The following is a 12,874-nucleotide window of genomic DNA, read 5'->3' as shown; positions in this document are numbered from 1 at the left end:
TTAAGTATTAAAACCAAAAATCAATTTTAATAATACTTTTTTGTATTTTTGTAATTAATTATTCATAATTAATACTAAGTTTTAAAAAAATATTTTTTCAACCAATTATAATAAAATGATATTAAAATATTTTAAAGTTGTATTTAATCTTTGTTGAGTGTTTTTTTATTATTTTATAAATGTTGATACAAACTAAAAAATCTATATACATATACAAAAAATATACAAAAATAAGACTTAAACATTTTTTATTGAATAATATATCGTAATTTCGGGGAACTTTAAATGTATAAAAAATAAATGTAATTTTCTAATAGAAGTAATATTTAATAAAAGATAACTGTTAAGACTAAATAACTATAATTTAAGAATTATTTATTTTGTATATTTTATAAACAATAATTTTAATTTTATTTAAAAATTATATCCATTGAAAACATTATGTAATTTTTTAAAATTATAGAGTATTTAAAAAACGCTTTTTATAAATAATTAAATAATCATTTACATTATTTCTATTTAAAAATAACTATAACGTTTAACAGAAAATAATTATAAAATATGAAATTTTAGAAATTAAAACATATTTATCAGCTCAACATTATACTAATATGAGCTTTATTTTAACATTAAAGTCGGTTTTTAAAAACTATTTATTAGAAAAATTAATAAATTTTAAAATCTAATTATTATTTTTACACAAATTTACATAAATTTTTCAATTATTATTATTTTAATAATGATTTTTGACTTTTTAAATAATGGGCAATATTCTTATTATTACAAATATAATGAAACAAAATAATTTTTTTTGAAATCCATTCAATCGTGTTCCATGATTACCAATAACTTTATCATCATCCTTTGATCTAGTTGTGGTAGTAGGTTTGCTTATCATGGATGATGTGGACTTTGAATCCAATGTAGGTTCTAAATCTGATGCAGATGTCGAAGATTCTGAAGCTGTAGGTTCTAAATCTAATACAGATGTCGAAGATTCTGAAGCTGTAGGTTCTAAATCTAATACAGATGTCGAAGAAGATTCTAAAGTTGTAGGTACAGAAGTAGGTTTTGAGTCTGATATTGAACTTGAAGAAGATTGTGTAGACATAGATACAGAAGTAGGCTCTGATATTTGACTAAAGCGAGAACAACTATTTCTAAGTGTACTACACTTTTTATCAAGAATACTAGGACAGTTTCCTCTAAGCATAATACAATAAGTCTCCCATATAGTGCATTCGTCTTTAGTTATTTTATCTTCATTTGAAAGAAGAAGAATCTTACATTTTTCTAAATTGTTCCCAAAATGAAGACAATGATTATAAGTATACATTACCATGATCCTGCATGCCCATGCTTTATTATTACAAATATTAGTAGTTAGTTTATCATTTAAATTTCTTGATAAACAAAGTTCTTTAAGTTTCTTTTTGCAAATATCTTCATCCTTTAGTGGATTATTCTTGATTTTAAGCATATAATGTATTAATTCATTCGACTCTTTTATAAGATTACAACGTTTATGAAACGCATCGCATGAATTCTTCAAAATAATATAACAATCCTGAGTTAATTGTTTGCACTGAAGCCCTAATGTTTCACAAACATTTACCTTTGAAGCAATCAAAAAACTCATTGTACTTTTTTCTAAATTATTCTTAGTAGTTAGACATTTGTTCTTAAAATCTTTAATCAATTTTATACATGTTTCTTTTGGATATAAAATTTTTCTTATTAAGTCTTTGTTTTTATTTATATTCTGATATTTTTTTAACAACAAATCAATACAGTGATCTAATAAGTTATTATTTAACTTATTATTTAATATCTTATAAAGACTTTCACCAAGTGTATCACTGAGTACAGTAATTGCTACAGCATCGCGTGATTTCTTGTAACACAAAGATCTCAAATTACTACATAAGAAATAAAGCACATGATAACAACTTCGTTCCAAATAAAAACATTCTGATTGCAAATTTGAACATTGCTGATCTGTAAGTGCGTCATGTTGCAATTGTTTCCAAGAAATATACGATATTGCTGCATAATGCATGATACTAATATTATAATTAAAGACTTTATTCATGAGAGTTTCTTTTAAATTATGACAATTTTCTTTCATTTTTTTTCCTAATTCTTTACATGTTTCTGAAATTTTATTATTATTAACTTTTTGACATTCTAAATTAAACTCATAAAATAGATAAGTAAAAGATGAACAGTTGTTTCTAAGAATTTTTTCACATTTGGTTTTTAAAGCATAAGAGTCCTCTAAATTTCCTGGTAATGGATCTTGTGATAAAAAATCTTGAGATAATAATTGTAAAAAATAGCTAATATTAAGCGCTGTCGTTCGTTTACTGATATTAATACCATATAATCTTGCATATGCATAGATATTAGAAAGACCCAATGTCTCTTTAAAAAAAACACCTTGCTCAGTTAAAGGAAATCTGTTATGGTTTGGTATATCTGTTATGCTCAAACTCGAACAACTTTCTTTGTTTTCTAAATACAATTCTTGGGAATTGACAGTAGGACCCACATCTTTGCAGTTTGGAGAATGCATACCACATTCATAAAATAATTGAAGGCAATCAGCTTTCAAAGTTTTTCTATCATTAGTAGTTTCAATTTTCCTCTTAAGGGGAATACATTTATTTTTGTTAATATTTACAAGATCCATGCATGTTGTTTCTTTTAATAAACACTTGTAGAGTAACTCATCGCTTTCTACACTTAACAGTAAGCAAATTTCTTCGATCTTTGATTTGCAAGAATCATATGTATCCAAAAATCCATATAATGCCTTCAAAAGAATGTAATCCGCTACATTCTGGCGCCCTATCATGTAACAAAATTGTCTTATTTCATTGCATAATTTAAAAATAGAATCAAGAGATACATTTTCTAAAAAAAAACATTCTGTCTCCAACTTAGTGCATTCTTCATTCGGTAAATCTTTTCTTAAAAATGAAATAATTCTGTTACTCAGTTTCTGAACTTCAGAAAGAATAAGGCTATAAGCCTTCGATTGACATAATGAATTTATATCATTGCAAATATTATTTAGTTCAGAAATAGAATTGTTTAACTCTTTGCATTTTTCTTCAAGTATCCTCCTACAAGATTCTGAATTACTATGATTTTTTTCTAAGATTAAAGCTAATATATATATATATTTATCATTAGTGGTTAATGTTATTTTTGATAAAAAACTTCTAGATATTCTTTCAAATAATTTTGAATGTATGTTATTTGTCTGAGGACTTTTATTTATTTCTGATTTTAATAAATTTGAATTTTCAAGAATTTCTAAAAAGTAAAGGTTAAATTAAATTATTTAATATTAATACCTTTAGAAAAAATATATGCTATTCCAAAAAAGAAAAAAAACACTACTTTCATAAATAAAATGAAAATTATAAATTATAAATTAATAAATTAATAAAATACTAATAAAAAATAATCAAACTTGTTATTTCTAGCATAAATTTATTTACAAAACGGGTCAAATCGGTGTTATTAAATATAATAATTAAAATTTAAATATCAGTATATATATATTTAATGTTTTAAATAAAATTTACACTCTTTTTTGATAAATATAAGTTTTTGTATAAATCTATTTTTAAAATAAATATATCCTTGGTAATTTTATTAGTAATTCTAACAAACTTTTTTATTTGTATTCTTATTAATATTCATTTTTTACAAAATATCTTTTTCTTTTTAGACAACCTAACTTAAAATAAAATTAGTTATATCTATTTAAACAATTTTAAAAAAGTATTTTAATATTTAATATAAATTATAATACAAAAATATATTACAATATGCAAATACATTATAATACATAAATGATATCACGAATTATTATAATTCGCTAATTTCATCCATATTACTGCTAGCATTTATTTTATTATTTCTTAATACCTTTAACATTTAATTTTTCTATAAGTTTAAATTTTAGAAAATATTATATTTTTTACTAGAATTATTGTTAATTTTTAAAACTTTGAAATTAATTAGATGGGAATGGTAAAATTATAATTATATAATTGCATTTCTGGTATTAATGATATATTTTTTATTTCATTTCTTATTTCTTTGAATGACAACATAGTAAATGAAAATTGAGGAAGCAAATTTATATCAATCTAAATAAAATTAATTAAAAAAAATGTTGAAATTTATTACTTTATATATTTCATGTTTTAAAGATTTATTAATAATTTTTAAAGATTCATCAACTGACACCGTTTTTTGATTTAAAGGATTAGAGGATGAAATAACTGTATGTTTATTACGATCATTTAATGAGCAAATCACTGATGATTCATCATTAGCCTTTGATTCAGATGCAAACCCTGAATTTAATGAATTGTATCTTTTTTGTTTAGTTTCAAAAGATTGAGAAATAACTAAATTTTTATTTGCTGAAATATTTTCTTCTGTAAAATTTTTAGAAATAATTAATTCAGATGAAAAAATATTAAGATTTTTTGAATTATTAGTCTAATTAAATTAAATAAGAACAACTCTTTATTAAAATGACTTACTTTGGTATTATAGTTTTTTAAATTATCCTCATTCCATGCTTCTATAGAAATAACATTTTGTAAATTTGAGCTGATAGTAGGCTTATATTTTTTATATGAAGTTTCAAGACCTTGAATATTTTTTTTATCGTAATAGTTAGATGATGCATTCAAATACATAGTTTCTTCAATTTTTCCTGCAATAGATTTTTGTTTTTTCAGATTAATAATATTCGAATTAGATCCATTTTTTGAATATATTGCTCTTCTAGAAGTAGATGGAGATGCATATGGACTTAAAGTTGATTGAATATCGAGTTTTGTTTTAACAAAGTCTACATCCTTTTCTTTTTTGTCCAATATATTTAAAATATTTGTTGCAGTACGAGTTTTTGTAGATTTTATAAAATTTTCTATATTCAAATCTAAGACTTTTGAAACCTGAGATGATGGCTCTTTAATAATAGTAGATGTAGAAGATACAGAATCTAGATGACGACGTTTTGCTTCTGGTGCCAATGTTATATCTAATTCATGCTTATTACCGGATTTAGTATTTTGATTTTCATTTACATCAATTGTTGCTAAAAGATCATATTTGGAAGGTGAAAAATGCTTAGAGATATTATTTATACGAAATGATGATCTTTGAGTAGATTTTCGTTTACGAAATGGTGTACTTATAGTTGGTCCAAAAATCGAATATGTTTTAGAACGTGAAAATGTAGGTATAGATGATCCAAATTTAATATATGGATCAGGAGTTGATACAAAGTTTCTATTATGCACTGAAAATGTTGACTGTTGTGCTTTTAAAGGTGTAATAAAAGAAGAAAAGTCGATATTTGATGTTGTATTTTTTGACATCAAGCTTATTACGCCTTCTATTTCTACAGTATTAAGAGGCGAGTTCCCTTTTTTAGAAAAAAATGATGATAGAATTTCATTTGGAGTAGATATTTTATTAGATAAAATGTCTTGATCCATTTTTGGGGTAGTTGGGTCTATAGAAAAAATATTTATGTTATTTTTAGAAAATGTTTCAGAAGATAATGGTTTTGATGGAGTATTATTTCCCTTTATACGTTAAATTTTCAATATTTAATAATAGAATATTAATTTACTTCAGTTTTTTGATTTTCTATTTTTTTGAAAAAACTATCCTCTATAATATTATTTTCTTGAAGATAACTGTGATTTTTTAAATCAATATTATCATTATTTTCGTTTTTAAAGTTCGAAGATTGATATATCTCATCTTGTCTATTTTCATAAGAATTTTGTTTCCATATTGAAGGTGAAAAAAATGCACGGGCTTTTGAAAAAATATTTCTTGGAATCTAAGATAAATGTTAATCCTATTAATTTACTTTTTTATTTTTAATTAAATACCGAAGATTCTTTAGTAGGTGTTTGTGAAACTAGGGACTCTGAACATAAGTTTATGGGATCTTTTTTCTGCATTTTTGTTGTAGACAATAGTTGATTCAGTTTCAAAAGATATAATTGTTTTTCTAGATATCTTTGTGTAAAAAGATTAGCTTTTCCTACTTAGATTTTATATAAGTGAAATTAATTTTAAACGTTCGTTTTATATGTATTTTTAAAAAAAAGTAACATAATAAACTAATAATTTAAAGTATTAGTTTATTTTGAGTTTTAAAAGTGTATTTTTTTAAAAAAAAAATAAAAAATAGTAAATTTAAATAGAAATGAAATCTATTTTTCCTGGACCTCCTTCTTCAATTCAAGCTTGGATAGCACCTTATTTGACAACTTTAAATATGTATGAACTTTCTAAACATTTTCATGTTGTTTTAGGGGCTTCATTGTTTTATCAATTTTTATTTATAGTTTCTCCTTTTATTTCAAAAAGATTATTTACATCATATTTAACTTTAAACTATCCAACACGTATAAAATGGGATGTGCACTTTGTCAGTATAATCCAGTCTATATTAATTTCTTGTTTAGTACTGAGATGTTATCAAGATGATAAATTGAAACAAGATAGATTGTTTGGATATAGTGCATATAGAGCAGGTATAATGTTAATTTTATTATGATAACTCTTCAGTTAATTAGTAAAAGATATATACTCTCTTGCATGCGGATATTTTCTTTGGGATACAATAACATCATTTCGTTATATATCATTGTTTGGTGTTGCTTTTTATTTGCACGGTATGGCAGCTTTATCAGTTTTTTTGTTTTCATATGTTAGTATGTATATTTTTTTTTGATTGATTAACTTTTATAGAAACCATTTTTAATGTACTATGGTACGGCTTTTTTAGCATTTGAATTCAGTACACCTTTTTTGAATATACATTGGTTTCTTGTCTGCTGAAACATATTTAATATTTAATGTTAAATTAAATTAGGATAAATTACAAATGACAGGAGGATTGTGTCAACTAATAAATGGAATTGTACTTCTTGTTGTTTTTTTTCTTGTTAGAATTCTTTGGGGATTATATGCTGCATTTAATGTTTTTTGTATAAAGTATTTTATTAACTACATATCTATCTAATTTCTTTAGCTGATATATATTATAATTTGAGTATTGTACCACTCTATCTAGCATTAATATACCTTACTGCAAATATATTACTTAATATTTTAAATTTTTATTGGTATTCTAAAATGTTAAGTGCTTTAAAAAAAAGGCTAAAAGACCCTAAAAATTATATAAAAAACATATAAAGTATTTATAACAATTGTATAATATTAGCAGTTTAGACTGATTTTTTAAATTAGATATAAAAATAAAACTTAATGATTTATTAATATAATATAAAATCCAAATAAAACAATATAATTTTTTTAAAATACAGAAACAAATGTAGCATAATTTTGTTGATTTTGTGTAATACATTCAGTAAGGAATGTTATATTTCTAATTTCTTGTTCAGACAATTTTACCCATGCATAAATTGTAGCATAATGAAACTAAATAATAAAATAAGATATTTAAACAAGGAATGGAAAATAATACCTGCTGTAAAAATACTTGTTTATTTAATTCAGCTTCTTTTTCAAAAAAAACATCTTCGAGGGTTTTTCTTTCACTATGTGGCATATTTTCTTTAAAAAACAAGGAATATTCTGAAACACCTTTTACAGCTAATTTAATATCATCTATGCTTTCTGCATATGATAAAAGATATGTGCCCTCTGGATACAAGTAGCCAATACTAGGGTATAATGTTTTTCGTATTTCTTTTGTAAGTGCAGTAGAAAAAGAATTTATAGTAATATTTATCGCTCTACGGTCTGCTTCAAATTTAAGAATATTTGACATTAATTCGAAAGTTGTTCCACCAAGTGATTTACAAAAAATGTAAAAATCTTCTAAATATGCTTTATATAAAGTATTCCTTATTATTTCTATATTGAGTTCATTTAAATCTACTGCTGAAAGACATCCTTTAAAATATGGTGCTTTTGTTATATTAATAATAAAAAACTAAAAAGCAATATGTTACCTAATGGAGTATCTATAATTACAGTATTATAAAACTCTTCTATGCTTTTTGAAATACATAGTGCTGGCATTGTTTCAAACCATCCAAGAGGATGACACTTTTCAAGCAGTTCATGAGTGTTTCTCTCGTGTAATGTACCAGTAATCAAAAGAATCACATTATCAATCATATAACTATATGTAATATACTCCATAAATTTTGATAAAGGATAAACTGTTTGTGACATAATATATTGAAATTCTGATGTTAGCTTTTCTATAGCTTTACGAGCTATAATAGATGTTGTTAAAGTTGATATATTTGATAAAAAATTCCCGTATTCTGTAGATGACAAATGCATTCTAAGGTCTATTTATTTTTAGTTAAACAGTTTAACTTTCTAGTTATTACCATCAAGTGATTCACACTGTGTTAAATTTTGGTACGTTGTATTTGTTAAAAAATTGGTCTTATAACCTCGGACCAAACCATCAATATAATTCATATCTTGGCAAAAAAGCGAATCTTTCAAAATACCCATAATAATATGTTTTTCTTATTAAATTTAGATTTTTCTTAAATTAATAAATGTATGAATTTTAGTAGTAAATTCGATGATTTCTGCAAAATATAAAATACAAAAGATTTGACTAAAATTTATGAAAGTTTTAATAAAAAGAGATGCATTTTTAACAGATTATGAAGTCCTTAAACATATATATGAAGATGAACTTGAAGAAAAGTATACTACAGATAGTATAAAATCAAGACAACCCGTAAATGAAAATTTTCGTACAATACAATTTGAGGTAAAATTAAATGCATTTAGTTACATTTATACTTATATCTAGCTTCGGAAATATTTAGAAGGTCTTCCAGCAAAAAAACAGACTGCGCAACAAGTATGTAAACTTACTAAAGAGTTGGAAAATTATCCATTAACAAAAGTTGAAAGACTTATGATTGTTAATTCAAGACCGGATACTCTTGTTGAACTATATGCATTAATTGAAGAATGTGAAGAACGATTTAATTTGGAACAATTGCAACAAATTTTAGATCGTATTCATAATGAAATGCCATTAAACTTTCAGGAAAATTAAATTTGTAAAAGTTATAAAAACAGGATCAGTAGGATTAAAATTTATCAAAAATTTTAAATCTTTGAAAATAAAATATCAAGAATTAAGAGAACTAAATGTAATTATTGTTTAAAAAAATATGGATTATTCAAAATTTAATATAAATCTTGTTTTATTCGCCTTGATCTTCAATACCATTCTTTTCAGAAATGTTATGTACATCCGCTACAGAATTTCCTTTTTCTTTAGATTTCCCAATACCACTAACAATATCATCTATTCTTAAAAGAAGACAAGCACTCTTAATTATAATTAGTAATGATTTTATAAAATTGATATAGTATTACTTCAATAGCAGTTTTTATAGATTGTAATTTTACAGCTTGTGGCTCCCATACACCATGAGAACACATATCTACCAATTTTCCAGTTTCACCATCCACTCCCCATGAATGCTGTCCATTGACATGTTTTGCCTAGATACTTATTATATAATGCTCAACATGTAAATTTATATTATACTCTTAATTGTGTCAATACTTTTACAGGGTTTACACCACAATTTTGCACTAATGTTCGAGGAATAATTTCCATCGCTTGACCAATACTTCTATAAGGCCATTGTTCCACTCCTTCAATAAATTTCGCTTTATTCGATAATTTAACACTAATTGCCATTTCTGTTGCACCACCACCAGGAGAAAGTTTTGGATGAAGAAAAACATTTCGAGTAACAGACATTGCATCTTGTAAGTTGCGTTCAACTTCGTTGATAATATCTTTAGAAGGACCGCGAAGTAAAATAGTACATGCTTTAGGATTTTTACATTTAGTTAAAAAAGTATAATATTCATCGCCGATTTTGGTTATTTCAAAATCTCCACAATCTTTACCTACATCGCACTCACGAAGATTTTCTATACGGTTTACAATAGTAGCACCCGTAGCACGAGCAATTCTGTTATTGTCAGACTTCCGAACTCGACGAATAGCAGTAACGTTTGCTTTTAAAAAATAATGCTGAGCAAGATCTGATATACCTTTTTCAGTAAAAACAATATCTGGATTAAAAGCTAGAATTGATTCACACATTTGTGATACTTGTTCTTCTTCAATTTGCAAGATCCTATTCCAATCATCTTCTTTAGTTATTTCAATACTTGTTTGTGATTCCCCTTTTTTATATTCTAAAGAACAATCTAAAAGTATAATTCTAGGATTTTCAATTTTTCTTCTCATTTTAGGATGAGTAACATCTTTATTCAACATAACACCATCTAAAACAACGCTCTCTTCGATTTCTCCCCCTGGGACTTTTTCAACTCTTGCATATCGCTTAATATCTATTTCATGTTTTCCATCAATATTGTTTTCGACAATACGCACTGCTTTTAGGGCAAGATTGCACATTAAATCACTCCAGCGACTTGTAAATTTTGTCCCAATAGACGTTTTTATAAGCTCAAACATCTCTTTATCATTTCTTACATTCACTTTTTGTGAAATTTCCTCAATTATGTCTAAAGCATCTGCAAGCGCATGTTTAAATGCTGATATTATAACAACTGGATGAATATTTCGTTCAAGGTGTGGAAGAGCATGAATTAAAAATTCGCCGGCTTTTTTTAGTTAAAAAGATGCAATCAAGTTTGTTATTTACCCAATATAATAACAGTAGTCGTTCCATCACCGACTTCTTCATCTTGAGTTCGACTTAATTCGATCATAGACTTTGCAGCTGGATGTGCAACCTCTATTTCTCGAAGAATTGCATGTCCATCATTTGTAAGAAGTACTCCTCCCATTGGATCAAGTATCATTTTTAACATTGCATTGGGTCCTAAACCTTATTTCATTAATTAATTATAGATTATAGATATTTTTTTACATGTTCGAACAATCTAGACAAAAAATTGGTTAATTTCCATTTTTTATAAATATTTACTTACATCAGCTACATTTTTGGCAGAATAAATATTAGATAATTGTGCTTTTCGACCCAATTGTCGTTTTGAATTCATATCTTTTTAAAACTATTAGTTGATAAAACTTATTAAACAATGAAGATTACTCATTAAAATTACAGGACTTCTCATATTTCTTCTTCTTTGTTTCTTATTTATTAAATATTTTATGTTTTTTTACAATTTTTTAAACTTTTTAATTTAACCGACACCGAGTGTGTATTTTTAAACGTTGAGATAAAAATATTAAATGAATGATAAATCTATCTTTTACGAAGAAATTAAATAATTATAATAAATATATAAAATTTTTTGACATAAGGAATTTTTTTGGTATGCTTTAAAAAAATAAGGTTAACATACTATTGATTATTTTAAGTATGTACAAAGCAACAAAAGATATTTCAAGCTTGTATAGATTATAAATATATAAGAGATAATAGTGAAGAAATAAAGTCTAGGTGTTTAAAAAGGAATAATAAAGTATCATTTGATAATGTTTCACGGATTATTGATTTATATGAAATTTATCTTAGACATATAAAATTAAGAGATAATTTGTTAAATCAAAGAAATCGTCTAACAGATGAAATCAAACAAGGGATTGTTGATAGGAGTGATTCTTCTTATCAGAAACTTATCAATTACGCTTCAGAAATAAAAAAAAAAATTCAGAAAGCTGAAACAGATTTACGTTTTATTAAATTAGAACTTTTACAACTTGGTTTAACAATACCAAATGATATTCATCCATTATCTCCTATAGGTCCAGAAGAGAATGCAAAAGTTGTAAGGTATATTAACTCAGATAAACAGTGTTTTATATCTGAGCCAAAGGATCATATTATTATTGCTAATATTTTGGATTTAATTGATTTTGATGCTGGAGCTAAAACTTCAGGACATGCATTTTATTTTCTTAAGAATGAAGCAGCGATTATGGAATTAGCCCTTGTAAATTATGCTTTAATAAAAGCAATAAATGCAGGGTGGAAGTTTGTTATACCACCAAGTATTGTTCGTTCAGAGATTGTTTCAGCATGTGGTTTTCAACCTAGGGACAACTTTAATAATACACAAATATATTTTTTACATCATTCTTCTACAGAACCAACTCACTGTCTTGCTGGAACTTCAGAAATTTCTATAGCTGGTATAGGAATTAATAAAACTTTAAAAGGTTCAGATCTTCCAAAAAAAATAGTTGGTGTTAGTCGTGCTTACAGGTCTGAGGCGGGTGCAAGAGGGAAAGAATCGAGAGGTTTGTACCGAGTACATGAGTTTACAAAAGCAGAATTGTTTGCATGGACTGATCCTAAAGAAAGCGACAAAATGTTGGAAGATATTTTAGATTTGCAGGAAAATATTATAAAAGAACTTGGGTTATATGCAAGGTAGATTATTTATATATGAATGAACAATATCTAATGAATTAGAGTACTGGATATGCCTACATTTGAATTAGGTGCTTCAGCATATAAAAAGTATGATATAGAAGTATGGATGCCTGGTCGTGCTGCATGGGGAGAAGTTATGTCGTGCTCCAATTGTACAGATTATCAGACTAGAAGGTTAAATACTCGCTATATAACCTACCCTGGTGACAAATTGAATTGGCCACATACATTAAATGGTACATTAGTAGCAATACCACGGCTAATTATTGCAATTTTAGAGACATATCAAAACAGTGATGGAAGCATTAGGATCCCAACTGTTTTGCAGAAATATATGGGTGGCATGACAACTATAAAAAAAGAGCATGATATGTATTATCATTTGTAAATATTTTATGTATAGATATTAGTTATTT

At 25.5% G+C, this 12,874-nt stretch overlaps 7 protein-coding genes across 7 annotated transcripts; 3 read left to right on the top strand and 4 right to left on the bottom strand.

Annotated features, from left to right (window-relative positions):
- Nucleotides 1–754: 754 nt before the first annotated feature.
- Nucleotides 755–3,414, bottom strand: T551_03254 (uncharacterized protein; the record flags this gene model as incomplete). The annotated part of the gene is made up of 2 exons (XM_018375517.1): nt 755–3,321; nt 3,363–3,414. The coding sequence occupies 2 exons, from the start codon at nt 3,412–3,414 to the stop codon at nt 755–757; spliced, it is 2,619 nt and encodes an 872-aa protein (XP_018228416.1).
- A 620-nt stretch (nt 3,415–4,034) lies between these two features.
- Nucleotides 4,035–6,011, bottom strand: T551_03253 (uncharacterized protein; the record flags this gene model as incomplete). The annotated part of the gene is made up of 5 exons (XM_018375516.1): nt 4,035–4,166; nt 4,207–4,524; nt 4,569–5,624; nt 5,672–5,887; nt 5,940–6,011. The coding sequence occupies 5 exons, from the start codon at nt 6,009–6,011 to the stop codon at nt 4,035–4,037; spliced, it is 1,794 nt and encodes a 597-aa protein (XP_018228415.1).
- Nucleotides 6,012–6,259: 248 nt separating this feature from the next.
- T551_03252 (uncharacterized protein) lies at nt 6,260–7,254 on the top strand (the record flags this gene model as incomplete). Its single annotated transcript, XM_018375515.1, has 5 exons — nt 6,260–6,590; nt 6,633–6,766; nt 6,808–6,888; nt 6,932–7,046; nt 7,091–7,254. 5 exons carry the CDS (start codon nt 6,260–6,262, stop codon nt 7,252–7,254), a joined length of 825 nt encoding a protein of 274 aa, XP_018228414.1.
- Nucleotides 7,255–7,374: 120 nt separating this feature from the next.
- T551_03251 (H(+)-transporting V0 sector ATPase subunit d) lies at nt 7,375–8,556 on the bottom strand (the record flags this gene model as incomplete). Its single annotated transcript, XM_018375514.1, has 4 exons — nt 7,375–7,500; nt 7,547–7,992; nt 8,037–8,384; nt 8,427–8,556. 4 exons carry the CDS (start codon nt 8,554–8,556, stop codon nt 7,375–7,377), a joined length of 1,050 nt encoding a protein of 349 aa, XP_018228413.1.
- Nucleotides 8,557–8,674: 118 nt separating this feature from the next.
- On the top strand, nt 8,675–9,118 carry T551_03250 (uncharacterized protein; the record flags this gene model as incomplete). The annotated part of the gene is made up of 2 exons (XM_018375513.1): nt 8,675–8,824; nt 8,867–9,118. The coding sequence occupies 2 exons, from the start codon at nt 8,675–8,677 to the stop codon at nt 9,116–9,118; spliced, it is 402 nt and encodes a 133-aa protein (XP_018228412.1).
- A 151-nt stretch (nt 9,119–9,269) lies between these two features.
- On the bottom strand, nt 9,270–11,193 carry T551_03249 (T-complex protein 1 subunit gamma; the record flags this gene model as incomplete). The annotated part of the gene is made up of 7 exons (XM_018375512.1): nt 9,270–9,398; nt 9,445–9,573; nt 9,620–10,716; nt 10,758–10,943; nt 10,986–10,998; nt 11,047–11,120; nt 11,169–11,193. The coding sequence occupies 7 exons, from the start codon at nt 11,191–11,193 to the stop codon at nt 9,270–9,272; spliced, it is 1,653 nt and encodes a 550-aa protein (XP_018228411.1).
- Nucleotides 11,194–11,441: 248 nt separating this feature from the next.
- Nucleotides 11,442–12,846, top strand: T551_03248 (serine-tRNA ligase; the record flags this gene model as incomplete). Its single annotated transcript, XM_018375511.1, has 3 exons — nt 11,442–11,473; nt 11,505–12,455; nt 12,498–12,846. The coding sequence occupies 3 exons, from the start codon at nt 11,442–11,444 to the stop codon at nt 12,844–12,846; spliced, it is 1,332 nt and encodes a 443-aa protein (XP_018228410.1).
- Nucleotides 12,847–12,874: the final 28 nt, after the last annotated feature.

Source organism: Pneumocystis jirovecii, assembly GCF_001477535.1.
Source record: "Pneumocystis jirovecii RU7 chromosome Unknown supercont1.15, whole genome shotgun sequence".
NCBI lineage: Eukaryota > Fungi > Ascomycota > Pneumocystomycetes > Pneumocystales > Pneumocystaceae > Pneumocystis > Pneumocystis jirovecii.
This window is presented reverse-complemented; position numbering and strand designations above follow the sequence as displayed.